Source organism: Callorhinchus milii, unplaced genomic scaffold (genome assembly GCF_018977255.1).
Source record: "Callorhinchus milii isolate IMCB2004 unplaced genomic scaffold, IMCB_Cmil_1.0 Scaffold30, whole genome shotgun sequence".
NCBI lineage: Eukaryota > Metazoa > Chordata > Chondrichthyes > Chimaeriformes > Callorhinchidae > Callorhinchus > Callorhinchus milii.
This window is the reverse complement of record NW_024704771.1, coordinates 2,382,612-2,402,097: the sequence shown is the minus strand read 5'-3', so window position 1 is coordinate 2,402,097 and position 19,486 is coordinate 2,382,612. Positions and strand designations below refer to the sequence as shown.

At 46.4% G+C, this 19,486-nt stretch overlaps 1 protein-coding gene across 4 annotated transcripts; it reads left to right on the top strand.

The window, feature by feature from the left end:
- The first annotated feature begins 4,800 nt into the window (after window positions 1-4,800).
- LOC103173245 (hepatocyte cell adhesion molecule-like) lies at window positions 4,801-14,667 on the top strand. Of its 4 annotated transcripts, none has more exons than XM_042344847.1 (7): window positions 4,801-5,047; window positions 6,360-6,536; window positions 7,165-7,280; window positions 8,660-9,031; window positions 11,186-11,464; window positions 13,203-13,305; window positions 13,978-14,667. In XM_042344847.1, exons 3-6 carry the CDS (start codon window positions 7,253-7,255, stop codon window positions 13,259-13,261), a joined length of 738 nt encoding a protein of 245 aa, XP_042200781.1. In that variant the 5' UTR covers window positions 4,801-5,047; window positions 6,360-6,536; window positions 7,165-7,252; the 3' UTR covers window positions 13,262-13,305; window positions 13,978-14,667. The 4 variants fall into 4 exon arrangements, with proteins under 4 accessions (XP_042200781.1, XP_042200780.1, XP_042200779.1 ...); XM_042344846.1 differs by having other exon boundaries at window positions 4,802-5,047; window positions 13,203-13,274; XM_042344845.1 differs by lacking the exon at window positions 13,203-13,305 and having other exon boundaries at window positions 4,811-5,047.
- The last annotated feature ends 4,819 nt before the right edge of the window (window positions 14,668-19,486 follow it).

Here is a 19,486-nt window from a genome sequence, read left to right as displayed (position 1 = left end):
GGCAACCAGTGTGACACAGTGCAGGGCAACCAGTGCGACACAGTGCAGGGCAACCAGTGTGACACAGTGCAGGGCAACCAGTGCGACACAGTGCAGGGCAACCAGTGCGACACAGTGCAGGGCAACCAGTGCGACACAGTGCAGGGCAACCAGTGCGACACAGTGCAGGGCAACCAGTGCGACACAGTGCAGGGCAACCAGTGCGACACAGTGCAGGGCAACCAGTGCGACACAGTGCAGGGCAACCAGTGCGACACAGTGCAGGGCAACCAGTGCGACACAGTGCAGGGCAACCAGTGCGACACAGTGCAGGGCAACCAGTGCGACACAGTGCAGGGCAACCAGTGCGACACAGTGCAGGGAAAACAGTGTGTTAGAATTTACACTTTTTGTATAATGTTAGAATCATAATAGATGTTGCGAACGGGTTAACTTTTAAGTTAAGTGTGTTGTGGGCAGCTGGACTGAAACTCCCTACACGTACACGAGATGACGGACTGTCTCAAGGACAGTGTGTTTGTGTGTGTGAGGCACGTACACCCCATGAGGTGTTCACGTGAACCCGGCATGATTTCGACGGTGCGGTGATCTAATGTCGGCACCATGATTGGATGAACATTGGTATAAGAGTTCCGATAACTTTGTGTACGGGGCCGTCCCGGGTCGCGGAGACAAAGATATGGGAGATGGACCGTCCCGGGTCGCGGAGACAAGGATACGGGAGATGGACCGTCCCGGGCTGCGAAGACAAGGATACGGGAGATGGACCGTCCCGGGTCGCGGAGACAAGGATACGGGAGATGGACAGTCCCGGGTCGCGGAGACAAGGATACGGGAGATGGACCGTCCCGGGCTGCGGAGACAAGGGTACAGAGATGGAAGACTGAGAGCTGGAAACACTAAGACTGAGGATATCAGATGGAAGATTGAAAGCTGTAAGCAAGAAGACTGAAAACATGAAGAATCAAACTTGTGTGCTGGAAAGACACAGTGTTGAACTCTTCAACCGAGATATCTATAGTGGTGTTATTCCGTTATAAGATCTGTTGATTGTATGGTCTGACCCATCGGGATATTGGTGAATAACGAACGAATTATAATAAAACAGTCTGATATCTGGTTAGAGGAATTAGCGTTATTTCCTTACAGATTTGGCTGATTTTATTTTCTAACAAGTGTGACACAGTGCAGGGCAACCAGTGCGATACAGTGCAGGGCAACCAGTGCGACACAGTGCAGGGCAACCAGTGCGACACAGTGCAGGGCAACCAGTGCGACACAGTGCAGGGCAACCAGTGCGATACAGTGCAGGGCAACCAGTGTGACACAGTGCAGGGCAACCAGTGTGACACAGTGCAGGGCAACCAGTGTGACACAGTGCAGGGCAACCAGTGCGACACAGTGCAGGGCAACCAGTGCGACACAGTGCAGGGCAACCAGTGCGACACAGTGCAGGGCAACCAGTGCAACACAGTGCAGTGTAACCAGTGTGACACAGTGCAGGGCAACCAGTGTGACACAGTGCAGGGCAACCAGTGCGACACAGTGCAGGGCAACCAGTGCGACACAGTGCAGGGCAACCAGTGCGACACAGTGCAAGGCAACCAGTGCGACAGAGTGCAGTGCAACCAGTGCGACACAGTGCAGGGCAACCAGTGCGACACAGTGCAGGGCAACCAGTGCGACACAGTGCAGGGCAACCAGTGCGACACAGTGCAGGGCAACCAGTGCGACACAGTGCAGGGCAACCAGTGCGACACAGTGCAGGGCAACCAGTGTGACACAGTGCAGGGCAACCAGTTTGATACAGTGAAGGGCAACCAGTGCGACACAGTGCAAGGCAACCAGTGTGACACAGTGCAGGGCAACCAGTTTGATACTGTGAAGGGCAACCAGTGTGACACAGTGCAGGGCAACCAGTTTGATACAGTGAAGGGCAACCAGTGTGACACAGTGCAGGGCAACCAGTGCGACACAGTGCAGGGCAACCAGTGTGACACAGTCCAGGGCAACCAGTTTGATACAGTGAAGGGCAACCAGTGTGACACAGTGCAGGGCAACCAGTTTGATACAGTGAAGGGCAACCAGTGTGACACAGTGTAGGGCAACCAATGCGACACAGTGCAGGGCAACCAGTGCGACACAGTGCAGAGCAACCAGTGTGATACAGAGCAGGAGTTGGTTCCTGAGCCAGGCAGGTCCGCAGGGTTCCAGGTCATTGCTGCTGACAGCCCAGCCCAGCCCAGCCCAGCCCAGCCTGGCTCATTGGCAGGACCTTGCAGGGCAGACCAATCACTGGGGACAGGGAGTCCTCTGAATGTTTACACATGTTATGTGAAGGGCCCAGTGTACTCGTGGCTTCTGTGTAGATTGTTCTCTGTGAGTTCTGCTGAGAACTCTATATGAGAATTAACACAACGACAGGTCATCCCAATGCCTTATAGCGCAACAATGGGACACTTCAGTCAGTGCCCTTCGCACTCTCAGACAGATGACTTCTCATTAACCTGTTTGTGTCTCTCTCTCCCTCCTTGAATTTAACAGAGACTCGAGATGCACTTTTTAGAGAAGACAACGGTATTTTATTGGTCCTAACAATGGACCCTATGGCTCACTTACACGCCCGACAATAAAATAGACGGTCACAACTTGAACAAAAAATAAAACCCTGACAGCAGAACTGTGTCACCGGCAGCTTTATCTAACGTTAGTAAACAAAGAAAAACAATCTTGACCCGGAGGCAACCCTCCCTTGATGACACTAACGCCAAGAGCGACTTTGAGTCCAATGAGCCGCCTCCTATTTTAACTCCTTCCCATCCAATATGTCACTTGCCGCTCCAGGCTCCACACAACCTCTTTTCCTGCCTTTTTGTTGCAACACTCACCCAGATCACTGACTTTGCGTCTCCAAGGCTGTCCCGCTATAAAATTATATTGTGGTGCCCGAATCATAATTACTCTTAAAGCAAAGCGGCTTATTTCAACCCAAACTTTCTATATATAGACTATCTACAGCCAATATTGTTAGAATGAGGTAGAGCATTAATAAACACAAGGTATCCATGACACATACCACTCAGTTCCTGTTAACCTTACAAGTTAATTGTCCGAGCTGGACCGAGCTTGCCAGACAGTGATATCAATGGCAAGCTGTATGGTTTGCTGGTTAGACTCCAGCAGTTACCCCAACAGATACTCATGGGTCCCCAAGCCTTGGCTCTTCCCATCCTGTGCCTAATACTTTTTCCGCAATTAGGTAAACAGGATTTGTTCCTCCATAGGAAGAGAGCGCATTCCAACAATCTATCTGTGGGATTTCCATGTGTAGGTGGGTTGGGATGCATGGAAACTCAACTTGATTTGGATATTCTTAAACATGGTGATGGGTTTCCACATGTGTCACACACAGGGCTGACTACATCAATTTGTCAGCTAAACGTGGCCCAATAATGTATTGAGGGCGGAGCTTGTTATATACATAGACAATATGTAAAGTTACAACTGCCATTTCTATTTTTTATTGCAGAAAGCGGTGAGTGAAAATGTAAGAGAGAAGGTAACTGAGACTAATCCACTATGTGTTTAAATGTGCTGTTTGTGGCTTTCTCACGGTTTCCTGATACAGTAAATGTTCTCTTTTACATTCACAGCCTCTGCACTTAGCCTTGGTTTCCATTCGCTGTGTGATCACTGGTTGTATTTAATTTGTTACTCATGATATGATTGTCTGACCTTAAAAATTGAAATCCCCTGCGTGGGGAGAGATGCAAATCCCCTTCCTGGGGACAGATGTCAAGTCTATATTAACATATAAAGTTGTCGTGGAAATCACCAGCAACTCGGAATTTTTCAAAAGTAATTACAAAAAATTCCCAGCAGTAAGTTGCCCTTTCATAATAATAAGTCGGCAGTGTTTACAGCATTGTTGGTAAATTTTACAGAATATTAATAGATAATTAAAGACATTGTATGATTACTTATATTAATGTTTCATATTATCTTAATCATCCTAAGGTTTGAAACAAATACATGAAGCATTGCTTCACCTGTAGAAATCTGTTAGTTACATGAGATCAAAGTCCCCAACAGTCAAAATTCCCAGGAGAGATGACATTTACCCTTGGAGTAGATTATTTTTACAGTAAATTGGTCTTATTCCATTCTGAAGCCGCTGTGAGAAGCAGGGTAAGTGTGTGTGTCTGGCCTTGTTACTGAATTTGAAAGCATTGGCTGAGTCTCCTCTGTTTAACGGGATGGGTTTAGGAAAGCAAAACCTGGCTTTACATTTATTAATAATATTAATAATTCTTCTACTTCATGTAGAGGCTGATCACATTGTCAGATATCATTTTATTTGGGGCATCGCGGCAGCTAATTTCCACGTAACCACAAGTAGCCATGGAGTGACTGGTTAGTTTTATTTGGGGAGTGTTGCCCAGGCCAACGGGAGAGACTCCGGTTCCTGAGCCAGACGGGTGCGCAGTATTCCAGGGCATTGCTGATGGCAGCCCAGCCCAGCCCAGCCTGGCTCAGCACCAGGACTTGGAGGGACACACAATAAGACGCTAAATTATTTTTTGTAATAAAAATGATGATCCTCCCTCAGTACCTCCTTCTGAATGGTTTATTTGGGACGGATAATAAATCAAATGTCGAAATTAATTTTATATCCTTGTCAATCCTTGACTGTCCCAGCGAGTGGGAGGGACAGTCGGGAGCCAGCGAGCGGGAGGGAGAGTCACGCACCAGCGAGTGGGAGGGACAGTCGGGAGCCAGCGAGTGGGAGGGACAGTTGGGAGCCAGCGAGCGGGAGGGACAGTCGGGAGCCAGCGAGTGGGAGGGAGAGTCACGCACCAGCGAGTGGGAGGGAGAGTCACGCGCCAGCGAGCGGGAGGGACAGTCGGGAGCCAGCGAGCGGGAGGGTCAGTTGGGAGCCAGAGAGCGGGAGGGACAGTTGGGAGCCAGAGAGTGGGAGGGACAGTTGGGAGCCAGCGAGTGGGAGGGCATCGTAAACCCAAGTAAAACCGAGCGGGACTCACGGAAGGTAAGTCAGGCAGTGGCAGGGAGTCACAGGGCTAGTCTCCCGGGGATCGAGGCCGGTAGCCAGAGGCAGGGACCGGCAGCTGCAGGCTGGGCCGGGGTCTTGTGGACCCTGAGGTGGGCCGGGTGTCTCGGGCCAGCACCTCACACTCTGGAACTCCATCCCACGATCCCTTCGTCTCGCTTCCTCCATTGCCTCCTTCAAGGCTGGTCTCAAGACTCTTCTCTTCGATCGTGCCTTCAGTCTTAAGATATCTACCAAAAGAAGCAGAGGAGAGGTTAGAAGAAATGTTTTCACTCAACGAGTTGTTAGAATTTGGAATGATCTGCCCGAAAGGGTAGTGAAGTCCGATTCGATAACAGCTTTTAAGAGAGAACTGGATAGGTATCTGGAGAAGACGGGTTTGCAGAGTTATGGGGAGAAAGCTGGTGAGTGGGGTTAATAAAAGTCAGTTGCTCTGTCAAAGAGCCGCACAGACTCGATGGGCCGAATGGCCTCCTTCTGTGCTGTAACATTCTATGATTCTATGATTCTATGATTCAGTCGCCCTCCTACCTCTCTGCCTTCCTTCACCCCTACACCACCCCTCCCCCATACCCGGGCCGCAACACCTGACTGTTCAGCTTTGGGCCGTTCTCCCAACGTGAAACGCGCTCTAAATGTAATTTTGTTGTTGTATTTAGATTGTCAAATAATAATAACACAACTTTGACACAAAATCTATTGGATAAGGCATCAATCAAGTAGAGAAGTGGGTAGTGATAATGATCAGTTACCTGTCTCTGGAGCTTCCGCTGTCTGTGTTTCAGGCTTCTTGATCATCTCTCTCTCCAACTTCCTTGTGTTCGCAGCTCGTATAGAAAAGTCAGCAATAACTCAACTTCTTTGATCATCGAAGAGTCTCAACCAGTTTCAAGATAAGGTTATTTTTGCTGATCAAAGGACAGTCAATCAACTGCTAATACCTATTCCAATCTTTGATATACTTTTTGGAATGTAACCAAAACTCATAGTCTTTTTAGAATTGGATTCCTTAGTTACCGGGGTAGGAACAATGTTGTGTGTTTTAATGATTAGCTTAAGGGCGGTAACCAGTGTTAGTGAAGTCATTTGACCCTGGCACAAGTCTGATTTCATATTCTCTTGAGCAGGCGGACACTCCTCTGAGATTAATTGATCATGTCCTTGAGCCAGATGTGAAAACAAGTGGCCTCAGAAGGAGAAATGCCCTCGTGCACATCTGCTTATCTCACACTAAGAATCCATGGTAGAACCCTCCCCCAAAATACTGTTTATCTCTCTGTTTCCCTATCAGTTCTTTTCCCGGAAAAGAGCTTGTTCAAGGTCTCCAGCAGCCAGCGAAGGGTGGGAGCCGTCTCTCTGACAAGGGGAGGCGAGTTAGAAACACATAAAAGAAAGATGTCACTTTGGAATAGTGCAGGAGGAACAGTTGTGAACAGCTGGTGGTCAGCGACTTTCTCAATGGAATTGGGTAATAATAATGATAATAACCTTTGCATTTGATACAGCGCTTTTTCATGTCTTCAAGATGTCTCAAAGCGCTTCACAGAATAGACCTTAAAGTAAATTGACTGTATATTTCTGGACAAAATGCTGCAGTCAATTGCACACAGCAGCGTCTCACAAACAGCTATGGATTGAGTGACCAAAATTTTTTTATTATTAGTTTTTTTCATGAGTGATTATTATCAGGAGTGTGTAGTAAGGAAACTTGCGCAAGATTTTGCCCGGCCGGGAATCGAATCGCTTGCGAAACGAGTGCTCTAATGATTGAACGGTTTTGTTGAATTTTACTGCGTGTATCATTGTATGTGTTGAAGCATTAACCGTTGAATTGTTTCTTGTGAATAGAGTTGGAGACTCTGAGTCACATCAACGTGTTCATTCCTACAGAGTACATTTCCACAGCGTTATCATTTTATTTGAACTCTTTCCTTACAATGAGAACGTCTCGGAAATATTGAATGTTTCCTCTGTTCACTTTTCAAACATGAGCGTCTTTGATCAAATGCCAAATGGGGTGACAATATTAATCATAATAATAATTTCAACCTCTTCAAAGAATACACTGTAAAGTGTGTTAACTCTGTGTTTTGTAGGCGAGTGCGGCAGCCAATTTGCGCACAGACAACCGCAAAGTTATCAAATGTAAGAGGATGTCGGCTGGAGATTCCCCGATCCCCAAACATGGTGACTCTCTTCAGAATTATTACAGGTAATATTCACCCGGGTATGGAAGTTTGGGTTTTTTCTGGTGCCGCAGTGGTAGATCTCCTTTTTACAGAGTAGCAAGACTTTGCATTGAAGGCTACAGTTTTTTAAACTGCCTGTCCTTGCAAAGATTAATATGCCATTGATTTACAGTGATCAGATACAGCATTTGTGTGTCCCCCCCTCTCTCTTTCTCCCCCTTCCCCACACCATGAATTGCATGCACTTCCTTTACAAATAATATAGCAACAATAATAATCCTTGCATTTGATATAGCACCTTATCATATCTTCGAGACGTCTCAAAGCGCCTCACAGAATATATTGTGAACCGTATTGACCATATATTTTCTGGGTGATACGGGCAGCCAATTGCTTACAGCGATGTTCCACAAACAGTCATGGATTAAAATGACTAATTTATGATTGTTTTTTGGAGGGATTATTACCTCTGGAAAAGCGATCTGCTAATCGATTAACACCCGGGTTCCTATTTATTGCCTGGTAAACAGAGGCGTATGGAATAAGAAAACTTGCCCAACATTTCGTCCTGGTGGGAATCAAACTCAGGTCTCTCTCTTGCGAGGCGAGTGCTCTAACCACTGAGCTACAGGATTCCATGATTGAATAAAATATATTTAGCAGGGATAGGGTAGGAAATAAAGCTGATGGGGTTGGCAATATTGATCAAAGTTATTGTTCAGTCCTGGAAAGGGATGATGTCCAGAGGAATTAATGTCAGAATCTATTTGGTTTGAGTTAAGGAGCTGAAGAAAAGCTGTTGCTGCTTTTTTTTTGTCCACTCGCGTTAGACTCACCAACAGGTCCCACCTCTCAGTTGTCTTGTGCTTCACCTCTGCAGTTTAAATGTCTTCACTCCTCAACCTCCCGGGGCTCTCCCTCAGATGCACCGAACCAGTGTTCAACCTCGGCGTCCAGTTTGGTCCCCAGCTGTCCTCCCTCCACCACAGCCCGTACCCACAATAACCAGTTCTGGCTCAGGCTCCACTGACTCCCCATTAACAAACAGATCAACTTCAGGTTCCTCACACTCGTATTCAAATCCCTTCACTCCCTGGCAGCTCCCTACCACTCTGACCTCCTGGCACTCGTCCCTTGCACCCACCATCAGAGATCGGCAGCAGACCCCAAAACTCTGGAACACTCTCCCTCAATCCCTCCGCCTTGCCCCCACTCTCCCCTCCTTCAAGTCTCGCCTGAAGACTTTCCTCTTCAACTGTGCTTACAGCCCTTGTATCCCCCCGGCTCGGAGTTAGGCTCCACCACTGTTAAGCGCTCTGAGATGCTGCCCTGTGTGGAGGGCGCTATATAAGTGCAAGTTGTTGCTGTTGTTTGTAAATTTTTGCTGTTTCTCCTCTTTCAGTCCTGCTCTGTGTCAGACTGGGCAGCCCGGCTGTGAGGGCCATCCCGGACACAGTCACCAATCTCTCCGTCGGTCAAGATGTCCAGTTCCCTGTAATTCACGACAACAACATGAAATACGAAGTGACAGCTCGCCGGGAAAGCCCACACTCAATTAAAATCCTCGGCTGGAATTCTGATCAGCCCTTCTCTATAGGAAATGCACATATTGTCCATCCTCTCTATAGAGACCGGGTTCAGCTCACAGTCAATCGCTCTTTGTTACTTAAAGATGTCCACATGGAAGACAGTGGAGAATATCGCATCCAAACAAACTACCTGGGAAAGGTGCTGCGGCAGAGAGATGAGCTTACATTTCATCTGAAAGTCTTTGGTGAGTACTGGTCTGGCTGGATTAGGCTCCTTCTCGTCTCTGAATCAGAAGTTTGTGGGTTCAAGACCCCACGTTGGAATTATACTCCAATAACACTTAATAGTTGTGGAGTCCTGTAGCTCAGTGGTTAGAGCAATCGTCTCACAAGCAAGAGATCTTGGTTCGATTCCTGGCAGGGCAAAACCTTGGGCAAGTTTAGTCCTCAAGCCTGATAGTAATCCCTCAAGAAAAAAATAATAATTTGGTCACTCAATCCATGACTGTTTGTGGGACACTGCTGTGTGCAATTGGCTGCTGCGTTTCGTCCACAAATATATAGTCAATTCACTTCACAGCACATTCTGTTGCTGGAGGCTGTTGTTGGAGGTGCTGTTGTTGGAGGTGATGTCCTTTGGATGAGACATTAAACTAAGGTCCTGTCTGTGCCTCTGGATGTTAAAAATCCCACGGCCTATTTGAAAAGAAAAGCAGTTTCTCTCTCCCGGTGTCCTGGCCAGGAATTCACTGGATGAAAATCCTCACTCACTTCACAGGTATGTGTAGATTTTTGTGAGTGTTTTGTGGGTGAAATGCAGCAGCCGATTGTGCACAGCATCATCCAAACGTCTTATAGAATCATAGAATTGCACAGCACAAAAAGAGGCCATTCGACCTATCGAGTTTGTGCTGGGTCTTTGAATAGAGCAATGTAATGTCAATCCCACTCCCCAGCCCTTTCCCCATAACCCTGTAAACCCGTCCTCCTCAAATACCCATCCACCACGTTTTCAAAAGTAGTTATCAAATTGGCCTCGACCGCCCTTTCAGGCAATGTGTTCCAGATTCGAACAACTCGCTGCGTGAAAAAATTCCTTCTCACCTCCCCTCGGCTTCTTTTAGAGACTATTTTGAATCTGTGACCTCGAGTCACCGACACACCCACCAGTGGAAACAGTTTTTCCCTTTTTAACCTATCAAATTCCCTCATGATTTTGAAGACCTCGAAGAGGTCTCCTCGTAACCTTCTCTGCTCCAATGAGAATAATCCTAACCTCTCTCGCCTTTCCTCATGATCAAGGTCCCTCATTCCTGGTACCAGCCTCGTAAATCTCCTCTGTACCCTTTCCAATGCCTTAACATCCTTCCTGTAGTGTGGTGCCCAGAACTGGGCGCAGTATTCTAACTGAGGCCTAACCAGTGTTTATATCAGTTAATCATAACCTCCTGACTCTTGTATACTCTATGTCCCTATTTATAAAGCCAAGTATCCCATATGCCCTTTTTACAGCCTTATCTCCCTGTTCTGCCACCTTCAAGGATTCATTTACCTGAACCCCCAGGTCTCTCTGTTCTTTCACCCCCCCCTTAAGATTGTATTACCAGCCTATATTGCCTCCCCTCATTCTTTCTTCCAAAATACATTACTTTGCATTTCTCCACATTGAAACTCCTCTGCCATGTGTCTGCCCAGTTTACCGTTCTGTCTATGTCTTCCTGCAGTTGACTCCTATCCTTCTCACTGTGTACCTCCCTACCTAACTTTGTGTCATCCGCAAACTTGGAAATGGTGTTGCTATACCCAAGTGCAGATCATTTATGTATGTTAAGAAGAGCAGTGGTCCTAATACTGATTCCTGGGGGACACCACTGTACACTTCCCTCCAGTCAGAAAAGCAGCCGTTCACCACTCTCTGCTTTCTGTCACTCAGCCCGTTCTGGATCCACACTGCCACTCTCCCTTTTATACCATGGGCTTCTATCTTTCTTACAAGTAATAGCACTTCACAAGATTTCACAATAAGTTGTGGTGGCTCTGTGTTTGTGGATGAACGCAGCAGAGAGTTTACAATATATTCTGTGAAGCCCTCTGAGATGCCTCTGGTACTCTATGCTGGGGCGCCACATAGATAAGTTGTTCTCGTTGTTTGAACAACATGATAAAGCATTATATCCAATACAGTGAATATTATTATGTCATTAAGTGCTGTATTAATTGACAGGAAAAGTATTTTTATGTCACCTTCTCTTCGCAGAGATGCTCTCAGTCTGGTTTGGACCATCACAAGTACAGTGATGGGTTTCCACATGAGCCGGACACCGGACTCGGCAAACAGTTGTGTAAAGAATGACATTTACTGTGTGATATTGACATTGATGTGACATTGTGTGTTTCAGAGCCCGTGGCCCAGCCCGTGGTGAAGGTAACCACTAACTGCTCTGTGCCAGCTGCCACTCTGACCTGCTCTGCTCCCAACGGTACAAACCCACTGTTTCACTGGGAGAAAGTCTCGGGCTTTGCTGGTAACACAGTCGTCTACAATGGGTCCACATTACATCTGAGCAACGTCACGGGGCGGGAGCGAGACAGCTACACGTGTGTGGCTCACAACCCGGTCAGCCAGACAGCCAGCAAACCAGTCACTGCAGATCTGTGCCCTGACAGCAGCTCAGCAGGTGAGAGAGAGAGAGAACAATCCTACACTGACACAACCTGACATCAGGAAATCCAATCCATGCGTTAGGCAGATACACACCACACTCTCATCAGTCAAAAATAAATTAATAAACAAAAACCAAACGTTCAAACAAATAAATAATGTGGTCATTCAATCCATGACTATTTGTGGGATGTCACTATATGAAATCGGCTGCTGTGTTTCGCCCACTTGACAGTATATTCTGTGAAGTGCTTAGAGACACTGTAGAGAATAATTGCTCAAGTGTGATGATGGTGGGGTTATGTATAAGGGCTATTAAACAAGCTATTAGTAGTAATATTAAAATCATTTAAGGGACTAGATGCCAGGATGAAAGTGAGCAACTGATGAGTCAGGAACATTCTTGTACAGACAAAACAAAAAATACTGCAAGTGCTGGAAATCTGAAGCCAAAACAGAAGTCGCTGGGAACACTCCGCAGGTCAGGCAGCATCTATGGAGAAAGGAAAGTGAGTCAACGTTTCGACTCCACGGCCCTTCGTCAGAACTGAAGCTAACGGACTGGACCACAGGTTCTGACGAAGGGTCAATGACCCGAAACATTGACTCACTTACCTTTCTCCACAAATACTGCCTGACCTGCTGAGTGTTCCCAGCGACTTCTGTTTTTCTTTACATTCTTGGGTGGAGTTGTTTACATTCTTGGGTGGAGTTGTTTACATTCTTGGGTGGAGTTGTTTACATTCTTGGGTGGAGTTGTTTACATTCTTGGGTGGAGTACTTTTAACGTTGCAGTAGATGGAAACAAGATTTGGTTAATTTTGTGGGGAAGCAAAATCTTGCTATAATTGCAAGATTGAGGAAGTAAAAAAAAACAGATCAGAGGTCAGGATAAGCAGCACCAGCTTTCAGCACAGCTGTGTAGAAACAACACAGCCACATTTTTCGAAACAGTTATATTACTGTTATAAAAGGAAGTGGAAGTGTGTAATTAGGGCAGAGGTTCAGAGAAGAGCAACTGACTGAGTTGCAACAGAAGCTGGGATCAGGTAATATGATCTCAATTGTGCTGATTGCGTAAATGTATTGTAATGTTACAATACCGCTGATTTTAATAATATTATTTGGCTTTACCGACTTAATATCATCTCAAGAGAATCCTGAATAACGTCTCAAAGATGTGATAAGGTGCAATATCAAATGCAAGGATCATTATTGTTATTATAGATGCTACACTTGATCTTTGCCAAAAGGTTGGGGAGGGGGCAGGAGGGATGGAGGCTAATTGGTGTATAATTGTGCGTCATCCGGGCTCAATCAGTCACACTCTTGCCTCTGAGTCAGAGGTTGTGGATTGAAGCCCCCGCATCAGGGTTTGGGACTCCTGTCTCAGGTGACACTGCAATTCAGTGCTGTTTGGAGGTGCCGTCCTTTGGATGAGTTGTGAAATTAATGTCTTGTCTGTGCCTGTTCAGACGGAAGTTAAAGATCCTGCAGCAAAACAGAAGGAGTTTCTCTCTCTCGGTGTCCTGGCTGCCAATCCCCCAGATACATCCAGTCATTCACTTCACAGCTGCTCGTGGGACATTGGTTTGCGCAAACTGACTGCCGTGTTCACCCACAAAACAGTCACTGCAATTTACCAGTAAATCATGTGAAGCATTTGGAGAGGTTCTCTGTCTGAAAGTCGCTGTATCAAATCCAAGGATTATTGTTTTATTGTTGTTATTAATTACATTTCCAATCTGTTTCAGGTGGAAGCCATCACTGGGTTATTCTTGTTGTTCTGCTGCTGTTGTTGTTGTCCACGTAATGAGATGCAAAAGGTATTGAGACGACACTAAGCACTCGGATAAGGTCAGCTTCCCACTGTCTTGTCCTGTCCAACAATCCTCCAGACAATTGCTGAATCACTTCATGAGTGTTTGTTGAACAGGCGATAAACAAATTATCCTCCACGTCAGCCTAAAAAACAGCAGTAACAAGAAATAAACCTTGCACTTTATATGCACCTCATCACCTTGTTCAGTCGTCTCAAAGCGCTTCACTGAATATATTATAAAGTGAATTGTCTGTGTGTCTTGTGGGCGAAACAAGGCAACCAATTGCGCACAGTGTGTCCCAAAACAGTTGTGGATTGAGTGGCCAAATTATTTCTTTCTTTCGAGCGATTATCACACCCCAGAAAGTGATCTGCCAATCGACTAACGACTGTGTTCTACTGTGTAAACAGAGACATGTGGATAGGAAACAAGAACTTATATTTATACAATGCCCTTCATATTGGATAACATCTTGGAGTGCTTTACAGGGACAGGGTCAATGGTCAAACTGAGGTGGGGGGCAGTGGGAGTGGGGTGAGGATATCTTTGACGCTGGCGCGGAGGCTGCTCCTATCACCCACCGCCTATGTATGTTTCAGTGACACACAGGAGTCTGTGATGTGAGAGACCTCTCGGTAAGTACGGAGTCGGTAACACTGTAGTGGGGACAACTATTAATCATCTGGTTTCTGTTTCTCTCCTTCAGGAGGAGGATTGTGTCACCAACATCTCCAGACTGTGTATCTGTGGCTCAGACACAACCCACAAACAGAACTGGAGTGAGATCTAATGGAGAGGAGAGTGTATAACATTATTGTGAAACTGATATTGGAGATGAGAAGCTGTGGCAGCCTGGGCTGGGCTGGGGGAGCTGAATGGCCTCTTGTGCCATTAGGTTATAACACATCATGTTTGTTGCACTAATGTTCCTTTGCCTCTTCATCGTGTGAAGAATTGCTGCTCACTTGAAGAAATTATTTGAAAAAGAGAAGGGAGTTTTTCTCTCTTCCTCACCTGGTGTCCTGGCCAACAATCCCCCAAATAACATTGTTAATTCACTTGCCTCCTTCAAGGTCCATCTCAAGACCTTCCTCTTTGGTCATGTAGTTTGCTCTTGTCATCCTCCCTTCCCTTTGCCCTCTGCCTCTCTTGATTCTCACCTCCAGCTCAGATGCAAACTCTTCACTATCCATCGCCTTGGATCATCCTCCCGACGTGAAAGGCACTGGATAAATACGATATGTGCATTTGTTGTAGTTCCAAAATATATCCTTTGATGCAAGTTCCGTGTCAGGCTGGTCAGAAAGGTATATTGTTTACCTCAAAACCAATGTACCAGTGTAACAGCTGTATAGCAAGGTGACCACATTCTGTAAATAAATTGAACTTCCCACAATTGCTGATGCTGGCGGTTACTGGAGCAGTTTGCTGGATTAATAGCTGTGTTAATCTGAGGAGTGTATCTGGTTTATTATTAGAATGTTATAGTTCATGCTCTGTTTGTTGCTGAACTTAAAACAAGACAAATTGACGTGCATTTTGACGGCAAGACTGGCTTTCACGGTTGCAACATGGATTCACAAGTCATTCATAACAGGAAATCATTACTGCCAGCAGACAGAGGATTAGCTGTTTAATAATTACGTGTGGTGCTGAGGATTGCGTGAAATACTCGTCTACTTTATCGTCTTTGCCAAATTGTGTTGGTTGAAGTTGTGGTTTCCATTCACACAGTTCCTCATTAAACAGAGTTCCCGCCTCAAACAGCGCATCTCATCAAGTGCCACATTCGGGATTTGTTGTGCAGTAACTGGACTTATCTTTTCAACCTTTGATCCTGAAGGAACTTTCTTTGAAAGCAGACACTTCAGATCTCTCAAACCAACTGTATAACTTGGTGCCTAATATTTTGTGGGACTGTCCTCCTTGGGGGGAGATAAACGAGGTCTCCGCGGAGCTGAACTGGTTCCAAGGTTACGTGCCTAGCAATGGGATGTCGGAATCGAGCAGCCCTCTGTGACGGTCTCTAGTCCGGTTCCTAAGCGAGGAGGGTCTGTAGTATTCCAGGCCACTGCTCATGGCAGCCCAGCCCGGCCTGGTTCATCAGCAGGGAATCCTCCCTCTCAGCTCCTGTTAACCCTACAGCCAAAGGCCTATCAGGTAGTATGGTCCAAGCTGGACACGCAGCGGGAACGTTTGCCAGACAGTGATATCAATGGCAAGCTATGTAGTTTTAACTGGTTAGACTCCAGCAGTTACCCCAACATACACTATGGGTTCCCCAAGCCTTGGCTCTTGCCAACCTGCGCCTGATAGTATCTGGAATTATGTAAGTGGGATGTGTCCCTCCAGGGAGAGACTGTACAATCCATTCCAACAATCTATCTCTGGGGTTTCCATGTGTCGGTGGGATGGATGCAAATCTCAGCTTAAGCACTGTGTTGGGTGTCCGCATGTGTCAGACCTTGGCTGACAAATGTATATATATTTGTGTCCCCTGGTTATGTAATCCCCAACCAGTGAGAACAGCTTATTTATGGTCACCTTTTAGAATTTTAAACATAGGGCCCCATTAAATGTCTCCCCTCAAGCAAATTAAGGCCTAACCTATTCAGTCTATCCTTGTAGCAGTAAGGAATTTATTAACTTGTAACATGGCACATTTGTTTGATAAAACTATTTTAAAACTCCTGACAACTGGGTTGCTACTTTCTGCTCAGTAAACAGAGGTGTGTGTGTGGAGTAAGGAAACTTTCCAAACATTTCTCCCTGCCCAGGAATCGAAACCACGTCTTCTCGCTTGTGAGGAGAGTTACAGGACTCCTCGTTTATTTAACCCATTCTTAGAAGTGGTGGCAGGGGGAAGGCAGGCTAATTCAGGCCAAACCTCACTCACCAATTATTCTTCAACATTCACAACCTCTGCATTTAGCCTCGGTTTCCAGCCGCTGTTTATTTTTACTTCATTGCTCACCATCGCGGTCTGACTTGACTTTTCACTTCCCCTTTGGATAGTCTGACCCAAGGAGTCCTGTAGCTCAGTGGTTAGAGCACTCGCTTTGCAAGCGAGAGACCTGAGTTCAATTCCAGGCAGGGCGAAACCTTGGGCAAGTTTCCTTACTCCACACACCTAATAATAATCCCTCCAAAAAACAAAACAATAATAAATTGGTCATTTTCAATCTACGACTGTTTGTGGGACATTGCTGTGCGCAATTGGCTGCCGCGTTCGCCCACAAATATACAGTCAATTCACTTTACTGTATGTTCTGTGAAGCGCTTTGGGACGTCCTCCCGACGTGAAAAGCGCTATATCAAATGCAAGGATTATTAAGGATCTCCATGTTGTGAATTCCCCGCCTGGGAAGAGATTACATTAACCCTTGAAGTGGATTCTGTTTACATTAAACCTTGCTCAACCGTTCTGAATTTGAAAGCATTGCCCGAGTTGCCTCTGTTGGGATTAAGAAAGCAAAATACGTGGGGAATATTTTCACGTGGCTTTACACTTATTAATAACTAGCTGACACAGTGCAGGGGTGCTATGTGTGATATAGTGTAGGGATGTACTCGTTGCAGCTACACGAGTGACCAAAGCATCGAATATGGAATGTAGATTTCAGTATTATACTTTATATTATATTGTTATACTTCATATTAAATCATTGTACTTCATATTAGATAATTATACTTTATATTGGATTGCTATACTTCATATCACATTATTAATATAATCTGTACTATATATGTGCATTTTGTGCATGAATATATAGTAAATTCATTTAACAGTATATTCTGTGAAGGCTTTGAGACCTCTAGAAGATGTGAAAAGCATTATATCAAATGCAAGGATTATTATACTTTATATTAGATTATTTTACTTTATATAACAATTTGAGATCCTTCTAAGCAATTTTCCCATGACACACCCTAGACCTTTCCCATGAAGTATAAAGCATATTTCTACGTCAATTGGTTGTTGTCTTATTAGCGGACAGACACACAGTCAGAATTGTTTTCTGTATTAGTATAGATGTATATTTCTACAAGAGTGTGTGATATCTCTGGCACTATTTTGTTACAGAATACCACTTATACCTAATATTTTGTAGCTTAAATAAATTAAATATTTTTTTAAACGTAGCTCATCAAAGATAGGAGATCCCTGAGAAACAATATGCCCATGACACTCCCCCTTGCAAGACCTTTCCGATGTCTCAACATCAATCAGTAAATTACACATAGTGAGACATGATAAAGAGGGAGATTTTGAGACAGACCTTGAAGAAGGAAACCTTCACAACCCACCTGAAAACAATACAAACCAAAATTACATTTGTAAAGTGCCTTTCACATCGGGAGGATGGCCCAAGGCACTGGACAGTCAGGGATTTGGACCCAAGCTGTGGGTCGGGATCGGGGAGGGTGGAAGGTAGGGAGGGTGGCTGAAGGCTCGGTCGAAGAGGAGGTTCTTGAAACATACTTTGAAGGAGGCAATGGATGGGCCAAGGCAAAGGAATATGGGACGGAGTTCAAAAAGGTGAGGGCAGAAAGGTTGAAGGCCCGATTACAAATGGTCGGTCAGGCTGGGCGGGGAATGTGAAGCAAGCCGGAGGGAAAGGACAGGATGATATGGGGTCAGCGGGTCACAGAGGTAGGAATTTGGTAGCCATGGAGGGTCCTTGAAGTTGAGGATGAAGATTTTGAACTCAATCCTCTCTCCTCTGAATAGACGCTGATGGGTCCTTGGTCTGGGGCAGACTGGGTATGGCTCTGGAACTCTAACCCCCAGTGCCTTCGCCGCTTCCTCCCTTTCCTCCTTCAAGGCCGGTCTCAAGACCTTTCTCTTTGACCGTGCCTTCAGCTCCCCTCTCAACTCTCTACCCCGTCCTCGCTCCCTCCCTTCCCTCCCCTCACCCTGACCATTTCCCCCCTCCTCGCCCCCTCCCTTCCCTCCCCCTGACCATTTCCCCCTTCCTCACTCCCTCCCTTCCCTCCCCTCACCCTGACCATTTCCCCCCTGCTCGGGTCCTGACCCAACTGTCCAGCGCTTTGGGACGTCCTCCCAACGTGAAAGGCGCTCTATAAATGGAATCTTGTTGTTGTTTTTGTATGCGGCAAATTGGGAAATTTCCTGAGTGACCCCGTGAATCCAGTTAATGACCAGAAGTGTCACCAAAATAGCCATGGAGAGAGTTACCAATTTTATTTGGGGGATTATTGGTCAGGAAACCTGAGTTGAAAAAAGAAAGGCAAAATCGACATTGATCTTGGATGGAGTGAATGCACTCGCAATCCTGTCTATTGAGCACAATTTGACATGTACATTAACTAAGTAGCTTCGGGTGATGTGTGGGCAGGTGTAGTGAGAGGCTGAGGGCTCTGTCACATGTTGTCAAGGTCTCCTTCTTTAAGGTCTGTCTCAAAACCTCCTCTTTCACTGCACCTTCAGTCCTCTTCCAACCTCAGTCCCTTAGCCTCCACCCCTCCAGAATCCAACCCCAGCTCGGGTGCAAACTCTTGACAACAACAACAACAAGATTCCATTTATAAAGCGCGTTTCACGTCAGGAGGACGTCCCAAGGCGCTACACAGTTGGGTCATGACCCGAGCAGGGGGGATATGGTCAGGGTGAGGGGAGGGGAGGGAACGAGGAGGGGGGAAATGGTTAGGTTGAGGGGAGGGATGGGAGGGAGTGAGAAGGGGGAAGAGAGTCGAGAGGGGAGCTGAAGGCTCGGTCAAAGAGAAAGGTTTTGAGACCGGCCTTGAAGGAGGAGAGGGAGGAAGCGGCGAAGACACTGGGGGATAGAGTTCCAGAGCCTCGGGGCTGAGAGGCTGAAGGCCCGACCACCAATGGTAGGGTGATTGGGGCGGGGGACGTGGAGCAGACCGGAGCCGGAGGAACGGATGATACGGGCAGGTAGGTAGGGGGATAGTAGGTTGGAGAGGTAGGAGGGAGCAAGGCCGTGAATGGCCTTGTAGGTGAGGATGAGGATCTTGAAATCAATCCTCTGGAGGATGGGGAGCCAGTGGAGGCGAGCGAGGGTGGGAGTGATGTGGTCCCGAAGCCTGGTGCGGGACAGTACACGAGCTGCAGAGTTCTGAATGACAATCCAGGGCCTTGGAAATTGATGTGAAGGGTGCTGTATCAAAGTAATCTGTTGTTGTTGGTTTCAGCTGGACAAGCAGCGGAAAGCTGCCAACTGTGGCAAACT

Coding starts and splice junctions, on each gene's coding strand:
- LOC103173245 (XM_042344845.1), top strand. CDS start 7,253: ATGGTGACTCTCTTCAGAATTATTACAG. Junction 7,281..8,659: donor TCTCTTCAGAATTATTACAG/GTAATATTCACC, acceptor CTCCTCTTTCAG/TCCTGCTCTGTGTCAGACTG. Junction 11,465..13,977: donor CCCTGACAGCAGCTCAGCAG/GTGAGAGAGAGA, acceptor TCTCTCCTTCAG/GAGGAGGATTGTGTCACCAA.